Genomic DNA, 20,898 nt, shown 5'->3' on the forward strand with positions numbered 1-20,898 from the left:
TGGCGGAATGGGTATTTCTTAAAAATTGGCCATAGTTGCAGCCGCGGTGATCATTTCCCGCTATCCGTCCCCTTCTGCCGTCCTTGAGCTGCGGGAAATAAAGAATTAAGATTGCCGAAAAATTCACCGTACCATGCGGCGTCGTTAGGCCGCACGCAGACCGAAGAGTTAGTACGGACCCTTATCTCCTCACCGGGTTGTTTAATCGTCGCGATGTCGTTTCTCGTTTCCCCTCCCGAGATTTCGGCGGGAGGGGGAGGGGCTGCAGAATTCTCTTCAAGTCTTCAGCGCCGCGCCGCTCGCAGGGGGGCGCGGATCACGTTACCCTGAGGCATAAGAAGATCCTTACTTTTTCCTCGCTGCAGCATCCGAGTCAATGCCGCAGTGCACCGCGATGCACTAACCCGCATAAGCATGACGTGAATGCATCGCATCGTAACAGCTGATATCCATGCTCCTCGTCAGTCCGCATTTCTTTCGAGCTCATTGTCAGAGGAGATTAGGGCCGATCGTCCAACCGGCTGGTTCGGCACTGCCACGCACGCACGGTACGAGGCAGCCAGAGTCGGCGTCTATCGGCCGGTGGATTAGCCGAGGGCAGTCGAGGCCGTGCACTTACGAGGGCTCACCGCATGTACGTATACGTACGTGCCTCTCGGCCGTCAAGTCTGGATGTCGTTGCAACCCCGGGAAACGCACTTTATACAATATCGTCTTTGGGGTCTCGTTTCGCTGGCCGCATTCCCACGCGCCTTCTCGGCTCGCCCGGGAGAGATTACACGGATCCAGGCGTGCAACACGCGTGCGTCGCCAACTCAAAAATCACGGCTTACCACGGCCGGCGTGGATGCACCGCTCGTTCGCTACGGGACGATTCCGACGCGTAGGGCTTAAAGCGGCAGAAGTTCGTCGCAGGAGATTCCCGGCGAGCCGAGAGTGAGAGAGAGGGAGGGAGGGAGGGGGAGAGAGAGAGAGAGAGAGAGGAGCATAAGTAGGCACGGCACTGATCCTAAACCGGACACCGACCGTCACCGGCGGCTGCTCGCCTTATCTCCGTTCTCTGCAACCCGTATCCGCTTAACTCGGGTTCTCCGGGTCCTCCGGGTCCTACGAGTCCTGCGGTGTAATTATGCAGGAATTCTTTCGATGCCGGGGACAGGGGAATGGGAGAATCGGGCTTACTACGTGATTCCCTGCATATGCATGCGGCGGAAGACCCGGGCTTTATATTTTACCATTAACAGCTGCGTCTGATGATACAACCGCGCGCCGAGCTGGCGTACGCGCATGAGCCTTGAGTATAGTATGCTCGACGGTCCTAGTCGCACGACTCTGACCGTCCAATCGGGAACTTGAAGTACATCCGATATTCACGAGCCGCGTCGAGGAGATTTTTGCAGTCTCGTCTGTCGAGGTGTTGAAGAGCGACGAGTATTAGCGGAGAACCTTCCGGTTGCCGAATTGGAAACTGATTTTAATTCTCGACGTCACGTTGTACGAAAGAACCGTGCAGTCCATTATGCGTTGTATAATAGCGAGAACGAGGTCTGTGCCCCTTTGATGGCTGAAAATCGAACGGCTTTTGGCACGTTCCGAAATTGGCAACTACATCTGTCACGGCTAGACGAGCTAGTACGGAGCGATTTTCCTGCGACGGCGATATCGGGCCAAATACCATCGCTCGTATCCCTCCGTAATTGCACAAGCGATCGCGTACGCGCATATTAGGCAATCGCTTATTGACCTCCGACTCCAGACGCAGCCCGCGGCGTTGACCACCGACTGATTTCTCTCTTTGCCACGCAGACTTGATGCACGCTGCAACGCTGACGGACGACTGACAGCCGGTGAGCCGCGCCGATGGCCTCCGACTTCCCCCTCCTCGGACCCTGACGAGTGGCAACAACGGCAAAGCGAGCTGAGAGACGGACGAAGGGAGGTGGTGAGTGTCTTTGGCGTAATTTAAATAACCCAGGTATTGCTCAGCTTTGAACTCTGTGATCCCCTGGTAAAGAACTGTCGCGTCGCCTACTCCGAGGAAGTTTCGCAGTCCTCGGTATGGACAATTGTTCCCCGATCCTCTCGAGGACGGCTATCTCCAGAGCTCGGCCGGGCACCCTCGAGTTGCGACGGTTAAAATAAATAAAATTAACTACCTTTTAGAAATGTAAAATGAAAATTAGTTGCGCCCAGGAATGAGATAAGCGGGCAGAGCGGCCCGGCGAACGGCCGGGTGTACGGGCACAGCCTCGGTTCATCCTGCATTTAAAATGCGATCCGTAGATCTCTCGGATATCTCGATCCCGCTCTCGCCTCGGGAGTAGAGACGACGGGATGCTGCGTCAGAGGAGAGTTCTCGGTATTACTCGACAGAAGATTACACTTTGTAACTCTGCCCTCGGCTGACGCCTGCTCTCCTGGCGCAAACTCACTCTCATCCTAGGAGCGCGCGGTGCACAACGCCAATGCCAGTCAATTTCACCTAGTTATAACTGTCTACGCACCTAAATGGTACACGGGCAGGGTACGGGCCACCATTGTTGGCGACAAACACAAACGCGAAGTCGAGGAACGTGACTGCGGGGAATCGTTCTTATCATTTTAGTTGTTTCGTTTTTAGTGTCGAACCGTACAAAGACGACTGCGCGCAGCACCGGGGTATAACAACGCTCCATTCTTCTCGTAGCAGGTAGCCAAACGTGCGTGTTCCGCCGCCGCATTGTGACGTCACTCCCGTACGGACGTAGGTATATACTCACCCACCCACCCCACCTACTCAGCTTATCCGTTCCTTCGCCCGTCCGTCCGTCTGTCCGTTCGTTCCTCCTTGCGTTAATAAATCAGCCCGTCTCCCGTACGCCGCAGATAACTCGGCGGTATTTCCTCCATGCATGCAGAGATCCGCGTAGGCGGGAGCTTCGCCAAAACATAAAACGTGACCCCCTTCTCTCTCTCTCTCTCTCTCTCCCCTTCTGTATCCCTCTAATACCAGTGCATTGGTCGAATTATTTTCGGGGGTCCTCTTGACCCAACCTTCTACTTCGGTTGGAGTAACCTCGTCAATTGTTGCGCGGACACATTTATCACAGATCCATTTACCACAAATACATATATTTTAACGTTCTACGTATCCGGTAATTTCTGTCTAACCAAAGACTAAACTTATTCTAGACTGACTCGGAGATAATACAAGAAGGTAGAACTTACGCGAAACCGATGTGCGTTTTTTCCCCCATGGTCGGCTCCCTGGCTGTTCCGGGGCCCTTTCGAAAGTTCGGCAACTGTCACGGATATGAAAAGTGAAAAAAGTACAAAAGGAAAAAAATAAAAAATAACGGATGCCCAATGCGTATCTATCAACGTTGCCCTCCGATTTCACCCGGGCATGCAGGCGGACGCGGAGGCTGGCCGGCGTCGCCCCTCGAGACCGCTTTGTGGATCTGCTCATAATTTATTGGGAGCTGCCTGCCAGACCAAACCGTAACAACGCTGCGCTACGTTGCGTCGCGTTACGTCGCGTCGCGTTGCGCTGCGTCACCGAGCCGGCCCAACCTTCCTACCAGCTTCCTACCTACCTACCTACCGACCAAGTCGAGGGATTGTTCTGCAAACTTGTTCACCGATAAGCGCCGAGATATATGGACCTCGTTATGTCGCTCCGTCCGTTCTATTACTTACACTCATCCTTTCGCGGACCCTCAATCAGAGCGGCTTAAACTTACTATGCTTCAGCCCGCCCCGCCGTGTATACGACACACGTTATACATACCTATATAATCATACGCACCGTGCTAGTGTATTAGTTACCACGTATCGTACGCGTACGTGCAATCGGTTCATTCTTGCGATGACCGTGTACGATCCTGCAGCAAAGATAACCATTGGAAATTCAGTCGCTAAAGGGCATTATTGCTATAACGAGTCTCCCAAATATAACGATATCGCATAGATAGGGTACCCGAAGTAGGCGTTATGCATGCACGGATGGATGACGTGGTTTGCATCTATTTATTTCAGGCTGACGATGACGCACACGCTCCTTGCTTCATGCGAGCAATTTCACTCGCGTATCTGGAATACAGTACCCATTCTCTACCATTAAAATCTAATATTTCCATTTCCATCGAGCCTGATCCGGCAGATTATGAAGTGAAATTCGTAGGTCGCTTTGCGCCTGCACGACCGCGCGATGCAACCGGGCATACACGAGGTCGTTTCATTCTCTGCCGGGTTGAAACGGCATCTGTAGAGGGCGAGTTGAACCACGCGGCGTTGTTATGCAACACCGAAGTTCTAGAATTCCAGCCTGCAGGCCATACCGGCGTGGCGAATGGTCGACGGTGATACGGGTGCGTCCGTAACTATTGCTAACTTCTAGTTCTGCCGTTTATTATCAAGGAATAGTAAATTTCCCTCGAAATCGTTGTACGATTTACGCTGCCGTCAATGTGAGTGAATTGTGGCCAACGATTATTACTGTGTATCATGCGTTACTTAGACGTCTCTTTGTTAGTATACCATTGATTTCTCGCACGTTATCGTAGTACTAACCTAACCCGGATCGGGATCTAACCTTGAATCAAGAAAAAAAAAAGAAAAGAAAGAAAGACACGGAATGCAGCTCCTCGGTCGCGAGGAGAAACTCCGTTCACCTCACTAGGGATCGTAAACATTTTAACATCTATTTTTTTATTCTCTTCGTTTACAGAGAACTTCCCAACGACTCGAACCGTGAGATAAGTGCGGTATTTTTGAAGAAGCATGTTATGCAGGCTGTGAAAAAATTATTCGGAGCTGTTGGGGCCAAGTCGCAAGTAGATATACTCAAGTACAACGTCACCGACCGCAGATTCGTCCTTCGCTGTCAATCCGACAGCTACGTTAGACTGAGAGCCGCTTTAACGTTGGCCAGTGACTACGAAGGGGAGCCTTGCGTTTATACCGTTCATAAAGCGTCTGCGAATCTTCTGTCTCTAGCTGCCGATAGCAGGACTTTTATTCATTAAGTAAATTTGGTAGTATTGTTCGGTTCTTTCAAGTCATAGGTTTAAGGTTAAATCAATCGTCGTTCAGTCATGTCGATTGTTAGAAAAGAGGGTAAGGACACAATAATATTTGCCTCCAAAGAGGATCACGCCTCTCCCAGTAAAGTGAATCTTCCCGAACCCGAGCCAAGTCCCGGTTTGATACTGGCCAACGGAGAAATAAACTGGAACTGTCCGTGCCTCGGTGGAATGGCGACCGGCCCTTGTGGTCTTGAATTCAGAGAAGCATTCTCTTGCTTTCACTACTCCGCCGCAGAGCCAAAGGGCTCGGATTGCTACGACGCTTTCAAAACCATGCAGACTTGCATGTCCGAGTATCCTGCGCTGTACGGAAACAAGGAAGCCGACCTCGACGATCTTGGTCAGGCTGAGAGTCAGGCGGTCGTTAGCAAAGACTCTGAAGACCCGATAAAGGACAGTAGAGAAAGCAAGAGCGATGAGAATGGGATCGAAGCGAGCAGTGGTAGTAAAAACGAAATGCAACACTCGGTAGGGTCCAAATGAGAGATGTATTTACATATTATTGACAACGTTAGATATTGTTACTTTATGTACTGCCAATTTAGTAATTCCTTCGTTAAACAATCGGCTGTTGGTCGATATATCTTCGAGGCATGTGGATCAAACAGCTGTACAAAATTTCATCTTGCCGTCGATAGATATCGAAGCTTAACCAATAGATTAGAATATCGGCAATGTTTTGTATCCCTGGTGTAGAAAGAGGTAGAATATTATCGTAGAGGAACAGTAAACTCTTTTCACTTACTACCAGTTGTAATCGTTCGAAAGCATATGATGTGCCGAATTTCAATAGTTGTATCTATCATTCTTACGTGCATTTTTGTAACACGCACAGTTGTCTGTTGCGTGAAATTGCGATCATTTCTTTTCTTCTATGGTACTGCTATGTCACGAATAAACGAAAAATGGAGCGCTGCATCTGTTACATTTCCCAACGAACGCTGCTATTCATGTGTAATTGTGTGATTCCTGTTTATGCATATACGAGTAAACCGTGAGAGTAACATTTTGTTTCAAATGTAGATTAAACGAAGAGCAGGGGGGCCGATTCGTTACGACGCTCCAAGTCCCGCTAACGCCATTTGAATTTGGCGCCGGATTCGGTTAGGTAGAAAGTAGTTGACGGTTCTGCCGTCGTTGGCGTTGACGCAGCGTGTGGCGGCCATGTGACGTCAAATTATCCCCCTAACAAGTTTACCGAGCACGTCGGAATCAACGAAGTTCCCCGTCCCGTATTTTCCTACCAGGATCGTTGGTTAGTGAGGGCCGAAACAGTGACGTGGTTAAAGCGTGTTATTTATACCGCATCGGTGTGATTACCTGAGCACGTTGAGTAGGATACGCGTGTGCATTCCTTGGCAGTGTCTAAGAGTGTCGGGTATTCTACGTGGGCGCTCAGTTTTTTGGCATGCGCCAGGTCGATGAAATGGAGTCTAACAATAAGCGAACCAAGCCGAAGGAAAAGCGACGGTGAGTCCTTGCACAAGTTTCTGTTCAATCAATGCCCGCTTTTTCGACGAGTCGATCTTTTTCCATCTCACGGTTCTTCGCACCTGCGACACATGATGCAACAATGCGAACACCGTGTGCGTGGAGCAAGCACTCACCTCACTCTCCATCCATCCATCCATCCATCTCTCTCTCTTTATCTCTCTATCTCTCTCTTGTCTCCCTTCTGTTGATCGTAATTCTTCGCGAGTGCGTACTGCGTGTAACCGAGAATTTCTCGGGCACGATTACACGTATAAACGTGATTGTGTACTATCCAACTCGCGTGATATCCCCGTCCCTTTAATTTTTTACGACTTTGGCCTGGGCACGGCGACCGTTGCGCGGGGCGATGTTTTCCGTCCGATTCGTACCCACCTTCGGTAACCTAAATAATAATTTCCCAGAAACTTTCGTTTTAAAATCACGCATACGCGTTATCGTGACAGCACACCCGCGCCTGCCGCTCGACCGTGTAACGTTGACCTCCGCTCTGACTCTGCGAACTTTTGCAGTGGGTTTCGATTCTGAAAACTCATAAAAAATCCTATCTGTAAGGAGAAAAAATACGGATTCCATTGTTACCGATGCCGTCGGGCAGTGTGAAGGGAGGGCCGAGTTGTAATTTTATCTGTCCAACAAATCTGAGCCACTCGTTAGGTACTCGCGTATAATTTTATTGTTTTTTTTTTTTTTGTTTTTTTCTAATCCGTAAATACATCCCTAATGTCACCTCCGTATAGTTGAGAAGTCCGAGAACAGAGATACTCGAGGCTAAAAATATCTGTCGTCCTTAACCTCTTGCAGCTCAGGACATGGAGATCGGTACGTAGAAAGTGCTTGTTGATTCTTAATAATATACCTGTATAACGGGGGATTCGTTGTTTGTCGAAATGGCGCTCACAGACGATCATCCAACATCGAGCACGTATGCATGTACGTATCTACCTGGGCGAAATTCTTTCGAAATCTCACGCTCACACATGCATCGCCGATGTTCCTGCGGGAAAGCGTGTAGATTAAGATAATGAAGCAAGTGAGCGAGCGAGCAGCTTGGTAACGATGACTCGATGATTACGTACCGCACGTGCAACGCGTGTACCTTGTGCGACGTATTAAAGAGGAGGGCGCTATCCGTTTCTCTACAATCGCTTTCGTCAATTAGTCGAACGAATTAACTATTTACCAGGGATCAACAACAGCGCATGGAAGTCGTTAAACAACGATTGCGGTCGATCAACTATCGTCGCTATAAGTCAGGGAGCGCACTTTGTCACCGAAAGCGGCGGAGGCGCAGATCGACGTTCTTTCATACGCTAACGATCGGGATCGATTATTTTGGGTAATTCCTCGAACAACCACACCCTCCTTGACATCCGCAATGCCTCGTTATTGAAATTAAATTATCCATTATCACCGAACTCCGTTTTCTTTTTTTTCTTCATTTCGTTACCTTTTCGATTACAATGTCGTAACGCGGTTGCGTTGCATTACGTTGCCTTGCGCCGCGTCGCCTTGCCTTTGCCTTGCCTTGCGGTTGCCGTTGCTTCCCCGGCGACTACTCGCCGATGTGGAATATTTCCACTGCCGTAGGTCGAGCAGCCGTTAGCTGCTGTTAGATTTGAGTAGGCCTCGAGTATTACGACTCGGTTATGCACGCCAAGCGACCAACCACCCTGCGTCACAAATACCTCCGCGTTGCGTTGCCCTTACTCACTCGAGATACACGCCTCGGGAATAATAATCCCGTATCGACGCCCCGAATCATTATCTATTTTCACCTGCATCACAAAATTCTCGCCTGTTTACTTCGAATACGTCTCAACGATGCGCGGGGTACATGATTTAATGACCGGCTATTATTTAAACATTAGTCTGGCCGCATACTAGAACGACAAATTTTCCGCATTCCACTTCGATTTGAAAAATCACTGTCGTCCGCGGATCCTGAAACTCGTCATTTTCTTATTCCGCGCTAACAAAGCTTGGCGTCGCATTCGTATCCGCCTCTCGCGCTGCGTCCGCTTTTGCATAAAAATAATCCCAAATACATAATCCTGCAAATCGCCATTATTAATACCATGGTAATTCGATGCTCCGGCGGTATAAGCTGCGTTGTAAAGCATCCAGGTCACGTCGCTACCGCGGGATTTACGTCAGAGTTTGGACACAGACGCTGGCCGTTGTTTTGCGAAAGGCAACGCACAAGCCGCGAGTACAACAGACGGATCTTTATACTGTGTTTTCTTCCATCCGGAAAGGAAGGAACGAAACTTTCGGCTGTTGACTAACCAATCCGTTACGTATTCACAAACGTCCGAATCACCTTTGCTTCTGATGAGTTTCATCGAGCCTCGAAATTTGGAAACTCCAATGAGTTTGCTCAAAATCGTACACCCTGACAATAGTTCGCTCTGACGAAACTAGCCCTTTGCCCGAAAAGCCTCTTGGTTTTTTTTTTTTTTCTCCAGTTTATTCTCTACTTGTTCCTCGCCCTCGTGACGTCAATGAAGCCGAGTGCTGAACCTTATCTTCCCCTCCCGCTTCGTATCTTCTTCCTTTTCTTCATACACGAGATGGAATTGAGGGGCTGGACTACTCCTCACCGCCGGGTTTCGAAGAAAAACCGCGTTCGCTCTCCACATGTAATTTACACTTTATCGCCTCCCTTTGTCTTCCATTTGCTAATAACGTGCCCCGATGCCGTGGAGCTGTAAAAGCGCAATAACGCGTTCGCCTGGTCTTTTCGGTATCGGTTTCTCGCATAGTCTTCGATCCGATTGAATTCTGCCGGTCAGCTCCCTAATTTCGACAGAGTGGCGATACGGCGCAGCGCTTCGCTGTAATGGAAAGGGATGTGTTGCGTGTGTTCGCTTGATTCACCTAACGGTAATTACCGTATTGGGTATGCAATAAAAATATTTTCAAAATTTCGACCGTACTACGAGAATAGCTTTCGCTTCATTGCCGAGCGATTAGGGTGCGTGTGTATTTTCTGTCGAGACGTCATGACGAAATCGCGTCTTACCGTATTTAACACCCTTGACCTAGGGCAATGTATTCTTTATTTCTCATATAATCGGCAGGACAAACTTCGCCTTCGTTTCGTTCTGGCGTCCTTAAGTATAGGTGATGCGTTCTAAGCAAACCCTGATCACAATGAATATGTGTAATAAAACCATCCACGGCAACTGTACTATTCACCGCGTGACTAGCTAGCAATAAGTCGTTTTTGCCCGTAGGCCGAAGCGTGAATATGCACTTATTTGCACCAGGGTCTCTGATGTATGCATGTTGTTGTTTCCCTCGCTGGTGCTGATTGGAGTTTAGTTTCTACTGCGATATATGTATACTTCTTTGTTGTTTACCGCTTGTTGCATACGTCATGTATCCATGTTTCTATTACCTTTTCTTCCCCGTCCTGCTTGAATCTTGTTTACGTGTATAAAATCGTTTTCATTTTATTCCAAGTACGATGCCATTGTTGTATGAGGATCAAGTTAGTAAGGTTACCGTAACGACGCGTGTTTGGGAAGAATCGTTACTCCGCACCCTCAGAATTGTCGGAAATTTAGTAAATCGCGACGGATATCGCGTTTTCATATTTTGCAAAACCAGCTCCTCGAAAGTCATTCTAATGTTACGGAATGATAATTTGTTTCCCTGATGTTTCGAACGTCAACGTTACACCAACTTCAGTTTCATGCCACTGTCGCGCTTGTTGATTGCCATGTGAAATAAGAACGTGTATAAACGTGCTTCAGAGGAGCGGTGTGGAAGGAAGAGGGGGCAATAATATTTTGCGATTATATGGATTACGTGACTTCTGTGGTGCAGTTTATCGTACACGCGATTGTCATCGTTTTTTGCTTCTCTACGGCACTGTAATTATTAGAGCAACCAGAGACTCGACCTGTTACATCATCTTATCCACCGCAAGATATGCGAACGTACCGTATATACCTCTAGTTTTTTCGAGAATCTGAAAAATGGTAATATCATTTGTATTACAGTGCACTCTCAATAGTGCCGCTGCGGCACTAGAGGGGGAAACCTTACTATTGAGAAGTATGGAGAGAGTGATTCTATTGAGAGCATTGTATTTCACGATAATATGTGAAATTTTTCTTACGATCATTCGAGGCGTCGCGAGTTGAAATTATCTTGTTCATTTCATTAGCCTCTCCTATCGTCGTGCAGGACAGTTGACAAAAAAGGCGCCGATGATGAAGTTCGCGTGATTCGATTCGTTCCCCTTTTCCGACACACGGCGCTTAGGTACAGCGACAAAGAGACTCGAAAAGTTCGATCTGACATACGCGTTGCTGTTTTAAATGCGGTGAGCGCGGTGATATGGATGCATGCAACGCGTGTACCAGCACATCCTGACGTCGCCGAGAGAAGGACAAGTCCAAGGTCACGAGACCATCGCGAAATAAATAATTCACCGGAATTTCGGAGAAGGTTTACTGCACGGCTGTTCGCGGATAATTATTACTCCTTTTCTCTCTCTACTTATACTTCTCTCTCAGTCTCTGTCTCGCTCTCCTCGTAGTACACTGTCAAAAAAATCTGACTGAAATTTAATACACCTTCGTTGGAGGCATTTTCGCAGATGAAGTCTCTGAAAATTCAAACACAATGTTGACAATTAAAGGAGTATGTTTTAATAATAAATCCAACGTACGGTAATTGAATATTATTATGCAAGCGTACTTTGCCAAAACCTCGCAGTTACAAATTTTTTTGAACATCATTACTCTTACAATAAAACATATGCTAAGAATGTGTCCGAGACACGTGTATTTTAAGTGAGGTAATCCACCCTCTTTGGGGCACTTCCAAGAGTTGAGATAAAAATTTGAAAAATATCTCTCTCGTTGAAGATTTCACTATAGGTATGCAACAATATCCGCGATTTATTTTGCTTGCAGAGTATAAACGGCATGCGGATGTTACCAAGACACAAGTCGTATGGCCACGAGTACAATATGGCGATTGATTTATGCACACTTAGATCATGAATTAAGCCTTGGATTATCGTTACCTCGAATAGATGTAACGAGGGACTGGTATGGCCGATACAAGATATATTATGCACGATTCGTTCCCGCAATGTACGAATGCACGCGTTACGAGTCAGGGGCAGAAGAGAAGAAGGGAAAGAATAAGATCGCAATTTGCGAAGACACACTTTATTTTTCGACATTCGGTACGCTACGTGACTTATTTATTGGGCTTGTTCGTATTCGCTGTATAATTACAAGATTGACATTGGACAGGAGTTTTCGTCGCAAACCGAATTTTCATCTGCGCATTTAAGTATAAAATACACCGATAATTTACAACATTTCCACGTAAGTATAATATGCTGAATAACCGGCAATGCAAGCAGACGGGTGACTTTTTGTTTTTATCCTGTTCCGTTTCACTCCAGTGCCATTGGGTATAAAACCGGAATTTTAATGCCATTCAGTGTTGTAGTTATAAACACATTCGATCTGATAATCAAACATCACGGTAAATGATTTTTAAAAGTATTGCAAGTGGCGGAGAAAATATACCTGCCACTCATTGATAACGTCCAATCGTACCTGGCACGTGTTAAAAACGTCGGAGGCGCAGGGCGCATGTATAAATTAATTATTATCGAAAAATCACGCCGAGGTTGACGACGTACATGTTTTTGTTTTTAATTGTGTTTAATTATCATCATTTTTATTTATTAATTTTTGCCCCGCCCGTGTCGTGAAGCAGTCGCGGTACGTGTGTGAAATAAGTTGACCCAGTTCCTAAACGAGCCCGATGCTGTTTGCTGCGTAGCCGCAGCGCCGATAGTAGCAACGCGTCAAGCGTATTCCGCCTACTCCTCCTGTGTCCTCGTAACGTCTCTCGTATAATCGTGAGTGAATTATGCGCGGACGGCGGTAACTTAGTTTTCCCCACATTTTTACGGCGAGAAAATACCACCTCGCCACCCTCGGCATCCTGTTGCAGTCGCGCGTATCGTATCGCATCGCCGCATGAGCCGAAAGAATTATATGTCACACATCACGCTCGCCTTCGTCGCGGGGTCGTTGACTCGTTTGGCGAGATGACATGAGAAAATCTGCTCTCGGCTGACTGATTCGGTGTTACTATTTATATCTATAGTGCTATGATGATAAAATTTACACGTACGTGCATCGGTGGTCTCTTATTGTCAGCGGCGTTGCACTGTTTGAAAAGAGTATCTTTTTAAAACTTCCCGATACTCTCTAGTGGCGGCATCTCTCGTCTGCTCCTCGCGGCGTTTCGTACGTTTAAACTTATACCTCCTACCCAATCATAATGCCGGAATCTGCACTATGCCCAACTATCGATGCGAGATCATTTCCGCCGCGTCGCGGTTCCTCGTCAGCTTACACCTACGGGAAACAATTTTACCCCTTCATCCTCTCAAGATAGCGAAAATACACGCGTGATGTAATAAAGGACGGCAGCCGAATACTGAAAACTTATCTTGCAGCACCGAAATCACATTTAATCCACGCAGTTACAGAACGGTGATTCAAGCCTATCATCGTATTACGCACAAATTGTGAAACGTATGATCGTGTACTAAAGTTCACGCCACCGTACGAGAGCGATCAGATTACATTAGATTAGATCGCGAGGCGATACAGTGTGTTTTTTGTTATACTTATTAACCATTTAATCGAAAATTGATTGCCCACCTAATTGTGCATATCGGTGTAGCCGGGGGAATAAAAATGTTATATCATATAGACTTACACGAGCGGCGAGGATTTGCCCGTTCACTGCATTTTACCGTGAAATTTTTTCGCTATTCAAACTAGGATAGCTGTAGACGATTTATTGATAAATAATCGGTGCACGTTAAATACGTGACGTGATGTCGGAGTTGGACGAATAAGCCAAGAATGAAGGTCGGGTAATGAGAAGGAGAGGAGCATCGCTGATATACTTTATAAATCGGTATACCTAATTGATTGATGCCGCACTGCACTGCAAGCGTTCGTACTTGATCGTCGCTACGTTAATTCGGGTCAATTTCGTCTCGTTTAAAGTTCGCTATGCCGCTCGTCGTGCGGCTCGCAAAATATTGCACCGCGAATTGCGGACACACGATGTAGTCATGTACGGTACGAATAGTACCTATTGACACGGCGGAGGTCATAAGTCCGCGGTATGCCGAGCCTGCGACGTTTTACGATCGGGACAAGCAGCTTCGTCTGTGCTGATCTCATTGGACTTGCGCCAAAATTAATAAACCGCCTTTACCGCGCGCCACTGCTCCAGACGTGAGGCAACAATTTTACAAAAAAATGAAAAAACAAAAAAAAAAAAAAAATGAACTGGTTGTTAACTTGAAGCGGTCCTCTTTTTCTTACGCGGGAAGAAATATTGCCCTGAAATTCACTCCGCGGCAAAGAAAGAAAGGTTATCGATGCATAGGGAGCAAGAGAGAGAACAGAACTAAAAGTGTGATCACGGGCGGCGAAGTAAGTATAATTTATTTGTGTCAATTCAAGACCCGTTGGTTTAACAAAATGCTTGGTTGATTTCAACTGAATTTTGTTTGATGAACAGATCTACAATTGATAGAAATGAATGTATAAGTACTTCGCCGTTCGTCACCGAACATTTGGTTGATTCAATGACTTTTTTCTCGCAGTCTACACGCTTGATATGCGCAATTACAGTTTATCATCCCGCGCCACGTGTATTTCATTGAGACTTATTTGGTCTAGTCTTCTTCGGCCTATGAATGTAAAAAAATGTGTGTGTCAGCTCCGACGCACGACTGGAGTTTACTCCTTACGAACGATAATTATGATATATATCGAATAGAAAAAGAGGGTAAATGAACGCATTTTCCAAAATGATAAGAGAAACAAACATATATCTGTAATTATTCGGATTATTTATATTACACTTGATTTTTACTCCTCATATAATTTCCATACCGGGCCCTATAACTCAAATCGTTTCTTAAGGAGTAAACTCCAAAAATGTACAAATCCTACCTCGCTACCTAATCTGAAATTCCTCCTTGTGTGTGCGTTTTTTTTTTTTTTCTTATCTAATCACGTACGCTGCAATTGTATACCTGTAATCAAACTCAGCGCTGTTTCGTTGTAAAACAAGTTCTGTTCCAATTCCTTCATATTGTACATACAAGGCACATCTCACAATTTCCATCGAAAGATTAAAAATTAATTTTGTAATTGCTTTGTTGTGTAGATAATGTTCTTTTTCTCGACTTCCTCTTTTATCGTAGATAATTAAAAAGTAGAAGCCTCTGCAGCCATTTTTTTTCCTTCTCTCTCATTCCGAGACTCGCGTCTCGTAATTGAGTTTTCTAATCGCCAGTCTCACGAATCGCGGTGAGAGAGGAGAGGGTTTATAAATACAATTTTGATCAAGACTCTCGACAGCGTTATCTATCGGCTAACGGCTATCGAAGTTGGAAAAGATAGCGGCGCGACTAGGCAACCGCCGTTTTGCCACCCGCCCCATGAGCATACCCAAATCATCGAGTGGGTACGTTTTCGAATTCAGATTTAGTTATCGTTAGACGACCGACGGGTAGAAGAGGTACTTGTATCTCCGAGTGTCAGTGAATCTGGACAAACAGCCGGGGTGACGGTGGTGATATTATTTTATCACATATACCTATGTAATACGAGAAGGAAAGAAAACTGAGAAGAATTTTGTCGCAGAAGAAGCAAATTATTGCGCATTTGAAGGCGTCGCAAAAACGATAATAATAGCAACAATAGTAGTAGTAGCAGTAGGAGTAACAACAATAATAATAATAATAATAATAATAATAACAACAACAACAATAATAATAAAATTTTTTTTTTAAATCGCGCTTACGAAACTGTGCAGAAACCGACATCGCCAGGCCATCTTTTGTGGCGCTAATTAAACGATGTTTATTCCCTTTTTTTAAACGATTTACACGTTATACCTCCTCATATAGACATTAGTTAGCTTTGTAAGTCGGGGTAAGAAACCCCACTGGATCTGACTAGTAAGACTGAGGCGGTGTCGGTATATATAAATAATTTAAATAATATATACGGCGATTCTACCGTAATATTATACGCGCGAAGAAAATTTGAAATTATAATAGAGACGACGACGACGACGACGACGACGACGACGACGACGTCGGTAGAACGAAGCAGGGAGAAGCTGTTGCGTAATCGCGTTGATCATCCTCTCCGCATTGCGAAAGAATATCGAAAGAAGGCAACAATTAGCGCAATGAACTGGAGATCGGTAATGTCGTCGAACGCGGGGGAGGCGATCGGCAGATCGGTCGTCTATCCCTCCTGCAGTCCGACGATGCAGCATCGAGACTCCGAATGCGCCATGAACGTGAATTATTCGCAAGGAGTTGGACACTGCGGTCTGAAGCAGACACTCGACGTCGAGGATTTGGGACGTTACTTCGAAGGTGACTATGACAGAAGCAACGAGAGGATCAGATACACCTGCGGCAGCGAGAAGAGACATTCGGTCGCCAACGCGGGGATTTCCGGGCACGCGAAGATCGCTGGTCCTTCGGAGTTACGGATGTGGGCCGAAATGAGGAACGGCTTAGGGGGCTCCGAGAACGACGGCTTCTTATCGACGAACGAGACCAAAATGGCGACGGCCGGCCTCGAGCCACGAGGAGAAAACGCGGACTTCCCTCGCGGCTCAACGAAATGGAACCGTCCGCCGTCTCGGACCCGCTTCGATCAGCCCGTCTCGTGGTTCGAGCTGCAGCCGAACCTAAATCCCGAGATAAAGACACCGTTTCCCGAGTTTAATGCGAGAAGTGACAACTTCTGCACCGAGTATCAGTGGCTCCGGTGCCCGGCCACCCAGTGTCCGATGCTCCTCGCCGACGGGTACGAGGGCTTCGGACGCTCCGGCGAGCCGCCGACGTACCCCTGCCTGCAGGACCCCTTCAACGAATCGGGATTCTATTACGGGGAAAATACCTCCCACCTCACCCTGGCTGATTGTGAATACAGCCAACGATACGACGAGGATTCACTGTAAGTTCCATACTGCGAGACGAGACGTTTCGCGGATAGCAAATTTTTATATATAATCCACCGACCGCCTCGAGGGCTTTCGTTATCGTGCTTTGTAATTTCTAAGGACGGGGAGGGGGAGAGCCGATACGCTTGTCTCATCGAATCGAAACCGAAGACGACCGAGTGGCTCCTTCGTAGCTCTTATCTCGAACAGTAAACTCTCGGGTAAAATGGTTCAAGATCGCCGTCTTTGTGTTGTTGCAGCGTTCCAAGGGTCTCGTCGATACATCGAGGTTTCGTTGTTATTTCTACACCGAAACTGTTGTGTATTAGGTGTTATTCTACTATCGCATTTTGTTTATAGTCATTATTGTTGGCGGTTACGCCGTTCCCCCTCGTCTCATACATACATTGTTTATTATACATTTATACGGATGACGCATCGTAAGCGCCTGTCTTTTCATTTCTCTTCCAAATTAGTCCAGTTTTTACCGCGGCATTAGTTACGCGGTTCGACCAAATCCGTAGTTACGACGGCAAAAATTGTCGTCAAAATCCGTCTTGACTGTACGATAGTTTCTTATAATGCGGTTCGCACGGGGCAGGTGCGCAACCAAATCAACCAGAGGAAAAAGACACAATTCTATTCACCCAGACGATCAAATGCCCCCCTGTATGTAATGTGTTGTGGACAAAATTATTCGTGTCATGCTAGCTGCGTTACGGTGCGGAATTCGATCGGCTCGTGACGCACGATCATTATAAATTTGGATCGTCGGGACCGTCTTAACGCGTTTTTCCACTAATGGCAAATTTGTCTGAAACAAAAATAACAATATTATGACAGTAATGCTTCTTTTTCCTTCACAGCCGTTTTACGTTATTCGTCTTATCGTTTATTACCCCGTCTCTGCGAGGCAGCATAGAAATCTGGGCGCGGTAGCCGTTGGACTGGTTATATAAGGCAGACTTCGGTGTTTCCGTACAGGGAATAGAAATAATTAGCTCGTACATTATGACTTCGCAAGCAGCGCAAGGAAAAAAATAACTACCGGAAGAGGAAGTCTACGAATATGGGTTCAGGCTGTTGAAAAATGCAGCTACCTTACACTTGGTGTATATTTACTGAAACTTGGTCAAAGTATACAAGGCGGTGAGTGCGACGATTTGCAAGGATAATAGAATATAAATAACTTGGCGTAATCAGTTTAACTGACAGGATCTTGCGGTGTTTTCTTATCTGGGTCGCGTTATATGCTAAAGTCTGGTCGAGTGTGACGAGCAATAAAACAACGTTCGCGTATAAGATAGATCCGTGGATAAGCTAAGAATCGATACGCGATAATAATGTCTTAAAACGGAGCTACGACAACCTTCGGTTCGATTCGGGTCCCCATTAAATGCGGTATTGACTATACACAATACCCATTAGGTATACGACAATCGCAGTAGCAAATTATTATAAACTGCTGGGTTATAAGAAATAATCAGTGCTCGGCGATATGACTCATATCGTTGTACATGCATGTGTGCAGTAGGTATACAAACTTGGCAACATACCCACGGAACGTATCTTGAAGCGTTCCCCGAATCGCGAAACTGTGCAACACGCAGAAATTAATCCTTACATGTGCGTATGAGTAATGTTGCGTCATGCTGAATATGGTGAATGACATGCTTTTTCGATTCAAAGAGATTTTATTTATCTAACGCGAGCACGTTTCACGCGTTTTTCCATGCGAGTTTTCCGTACACAACGTACCCATTTCCATGGCGGTCGAGTGAGTAAGCGAATGCGCACGCGCGGACTAAAATTGAAAATACCACTTGTAAGTCCTAGGACTTGGAGTGCGAGTGAGAGTCGAGTTGCGAATTCGTTACAATGGCAACCGCTTGTACGTGTGCGCCTATATATTATCCTATCTCGTGTACGGATCTAATTATTATCCCTACTATTATACACCCTGTGCAGAGATAAATAAGCGGTATTTTGAATATCAGAGGCCGGGACTTGAATAATGATCTACTACACCTTATACGCAACTCGAAACCCTGGTCACGATGCTCAGTGACCTCTGACCCAGGATCGGCCTTACTTTGGTCTGATTTGCCGCTTCTCTGCGCCGCTATCCGCTATCCGAGTGTCCACTCTGATAATTGAAAGCAAGAGACAGGGGCAGCAGCGACGCGTGATTGCAGTCGATTTGATCGACGTACCTGAACCGGAAGAGACAGAGAGGGACTAAATCAAGTTTTATTATCAGCCGGTGCGCGTGATTTCTCACTGTTTGGAAAATATAACGGTCTCGCGTCCGACTAAATTTGGAAATTCAAGCTAATCTCACTACGGTCTAAATTACTTGACCTCTGCCGAATTATAATTTTCTTTCATAGTCTGAGTTAAATTTGTTGCCTGTATGCAACTTTCGTACCGATATAAGTATAGTGTAACTCTGCATAGGTATAATTCACCGTATCTAGGTGCCTGTTGAAAGACTTGGTATTTTTCTTTCAATTCCAGAAGCAATGAAAAACGGAAGGAGAAATCTCGGGACGCCGCACGATGTCGGCGAAGCAAAGAAACAAACATATTTACCGCATTGGCGAATGCGCTTCCGGTACCGATCGAGCAGGCTGCCCACCTCGACAAGGCCAGCGTGATGCGGCTCGCCATCGCTTACCTCAAAGTTCGAACGGTCATTGATGCCAGTGAGTATAAATAAGAAACGATACCCACGTATGATTGACGTATCTGTGACGTATTGACGTTGATTTGATATTTTCGCTGCATTTTTTATTATACATGTATGACATTCTAATGAAACTATTGCAAAATTCTACCCACCAGTACCGGACACGTCTCCAACGTCGGAAACATCCGTAGAGACGGACGCGGCGTTCCTGAAAGCACTCGACGGATTTATGTTCGTCCTATCCAGCGACGGCGATATGATCTACCTGTCCGAAAACGTCAGCGATTACCTCGGAGTTTCACAGGTATAATAATCGTAATCATACGTAGTCGCAAAAACCGGCGATGGTAATGTCAAGAAAAAAACACGATGAACCCCTGCATTGTACTTTTAATTCGTCCCCAATTAAAAATTTTCACATCGGTTTTATTCGATAATAAAAAAACTGAATCTACGGTCGCACAGCAATGTCATTGTTCGTATGATAAATATACGATGAACTGATTTTGGGAAAGTTGTAATAATAATTTCGGCTGCGCCTCGGAGTTGATAAAGATAATTGTATCTTAATGAAATTGCCAACGTCGTCTCGTTCTCTTTCAGATGGACATGATGGGTCAGAACGTCTACGACTACAGCCATCCGTGCGATCACGAGGAGCTTCGCGAATGCTTGTCGATGAAGCCCTCCGGGGTTAACGACGCGAAACAAATGTGCAATCTGTTCCTCAGACTGAAGTGCACTCTGACCACCAAAGGGAGGAAAGTCAACCTGAAGAGCGCCTCGTACAAGGTATGCGTTATCGCCTTGGTCCTAACGCAATGATAATTAATACATATATCTTGTACGAAACAACATTGAACGTTGACTTTTGTATTTCGAATGCAACCTATTTACGGAAGAAATTTTCGAGCAGGTGATACACTGCACGGGTCACGTCGTGGCGACGCCTCGGGACCTTTCGACGCCTCAGAATCAGCTCGATGAGAATGGCGACAGCGTCGATTCCTTTGAAGGGGCTCACGTGAAGATCGAGAAGCAGGAAAAGGAGAGCAGCTCCGGCTGCCTCGTTGTCGTCGGCTGTCCGATTCCCCATCCGAGCAACATCGAGGTGCCCCTCGGCCGGCACACCTTCTTATCGAAGCACAGCCTGAACATGAAGTTCACCTACGCCGACGAGAAGTGAGTACGCGCCTCTGTTGGACGCCAGGGCGAAGCTCCGTTCGGATCTATATCCCTCTTTAAATCATCGATATTACCTTGCAGATTGGCCGAGTATCTCGGCTGGGATATCAGCGAGCTCGTTGGCCAGTCGGTTTTTGACTTTCATCACGCCCTCGACAATCCTCTACTCGACAAATCGTTCAAGTCGCGTGAGTATTTTTTAACCAATGGACTATCCTGTCTCTCTTTGTGTCGTTCATCGGTAGTTTTTTATTTCATTCTATTCATTTTCAATTCAATCGATCAATCAATCAATCAATCAATCAATCAAGCAATCAATCAATCGATCAAAAGATCCATATATCTCTCATATTCTGCGCGATCACATATTACATTAATAAACCGAAACTTTTTTCTTCTCCTTTCTTTTATAGAACACTTTTC

The 20,898-nt window shown here is 46.2% G+C and overlaps 2 protein-coding genes and 1 long non-coding RNA gene across 9 annotated transcripts in view; 2 read left to right on the forward strand and 1 right to left on the reverse strand.

Annotated features, from left to right (window-relative positions):
• The first annotated feature begins 4,310 nt into the window (after positions 1-4,310).
• Positions 4,311-6,005, forward strand: LOC124186768 (mitochondrial intermembrane space import and assembly protein 40-B). 3 transcript variants are annotated; one of them, XM_046578760.1, is made up of 2 exons: positions 4,311-4,349; positions 4,709-6,005. In XM_046578760.1, the coding sequence occupies exon 2, from the start codon at positions 5,076-5,078 to the stop codon at positions 5,547-5,549; it is 474 nt and encodes a 157-aa protein (XP_046434716.1). In that variant the 5' UTR covers positions 4,311-4,349; positions 4,709-5,075; the 3' UTR covers positions 5,550-6,005. The 3 variants fall into 3 exon arrangements, with proteins under 3 accessions (XP_046434716.1, XP_046434715.1, XP_046434714.1); XM_046578759.1 differs by having other exon boundaries at positions 4,315-4,508; XM_046578758.1 differs by having other exon boundaries at positions 4,315-4,448.
• LOC124186769 lies at positions 5,536-6,526 on the reverse strand. Its single transcript, XR_006871722.1, has 2 exons — positions 6,387-6,526; positions 5,536-6,306 (listed from the first exon to the last, which is right to left on the reverse strand). It is a non-coding gene; the product is annotated as an uncharacterized LOC124186769 (long non-coding RNA).
• The window catches only part of LOC124186767 (hypoxia-inducible factor 1-alpha), a 50,030-nt gene continuing 35,534 nt past the window's right edge, over positions 6,403-20,898 (forward strand). Inside the window, exons 1-6 of one of the 5 annotated variants that reach the window (XM_046578755.1) lie at positions 6,403-6,536; positions 19,119-19,306; positions 19,446-19,594; positions 19,894-20,082; positions 20,207-20,472; positions 20,557-20,663. In XM_046578755.1, the coding sequence (XP_046434711.1) occupies positions 6,475-6,536; positions 19,119-19,306; positions 19,446-19,594; positions 19,894-20,082; positions 20,207-20,472; positions 20,557-20,663 (961 nt within the window). In that variant the 5' untranslated portion in view covers positions 6,403-6,474. Of the gene's footprint in view, positions 6,537-15,416; positions 16,616-17,676; positions 17,751-19,118; positions 19,307-19,445; positions 19,595-19,893; positions 20,083-20,206; positions 20,473-20,556; positions 20,664-20,898 lie in introns of those variants that run through there. The other 4 variants (XM_046578752.1, XM_046578753.1, XM_046578754.1 and 1 more) reach the window with 4 other exon arrangements.

This window comes from Neodiprion fabricii, chromosome 7 (assembly GCF_021155785.1).
Source record: "Neodiprion fabricii isolate iyNeoFabr1 chromosome 7, iyNeoFabr1.1, whole genome shotgun sequence".
Classification (NCBI taxonomy): domain Eukaryota; kingdom Metazoa; phylum Arthropoda; class Insecta; order Hymenoptera; family Diprionidae; genus Neodiprion; species Neodiprion fabricii.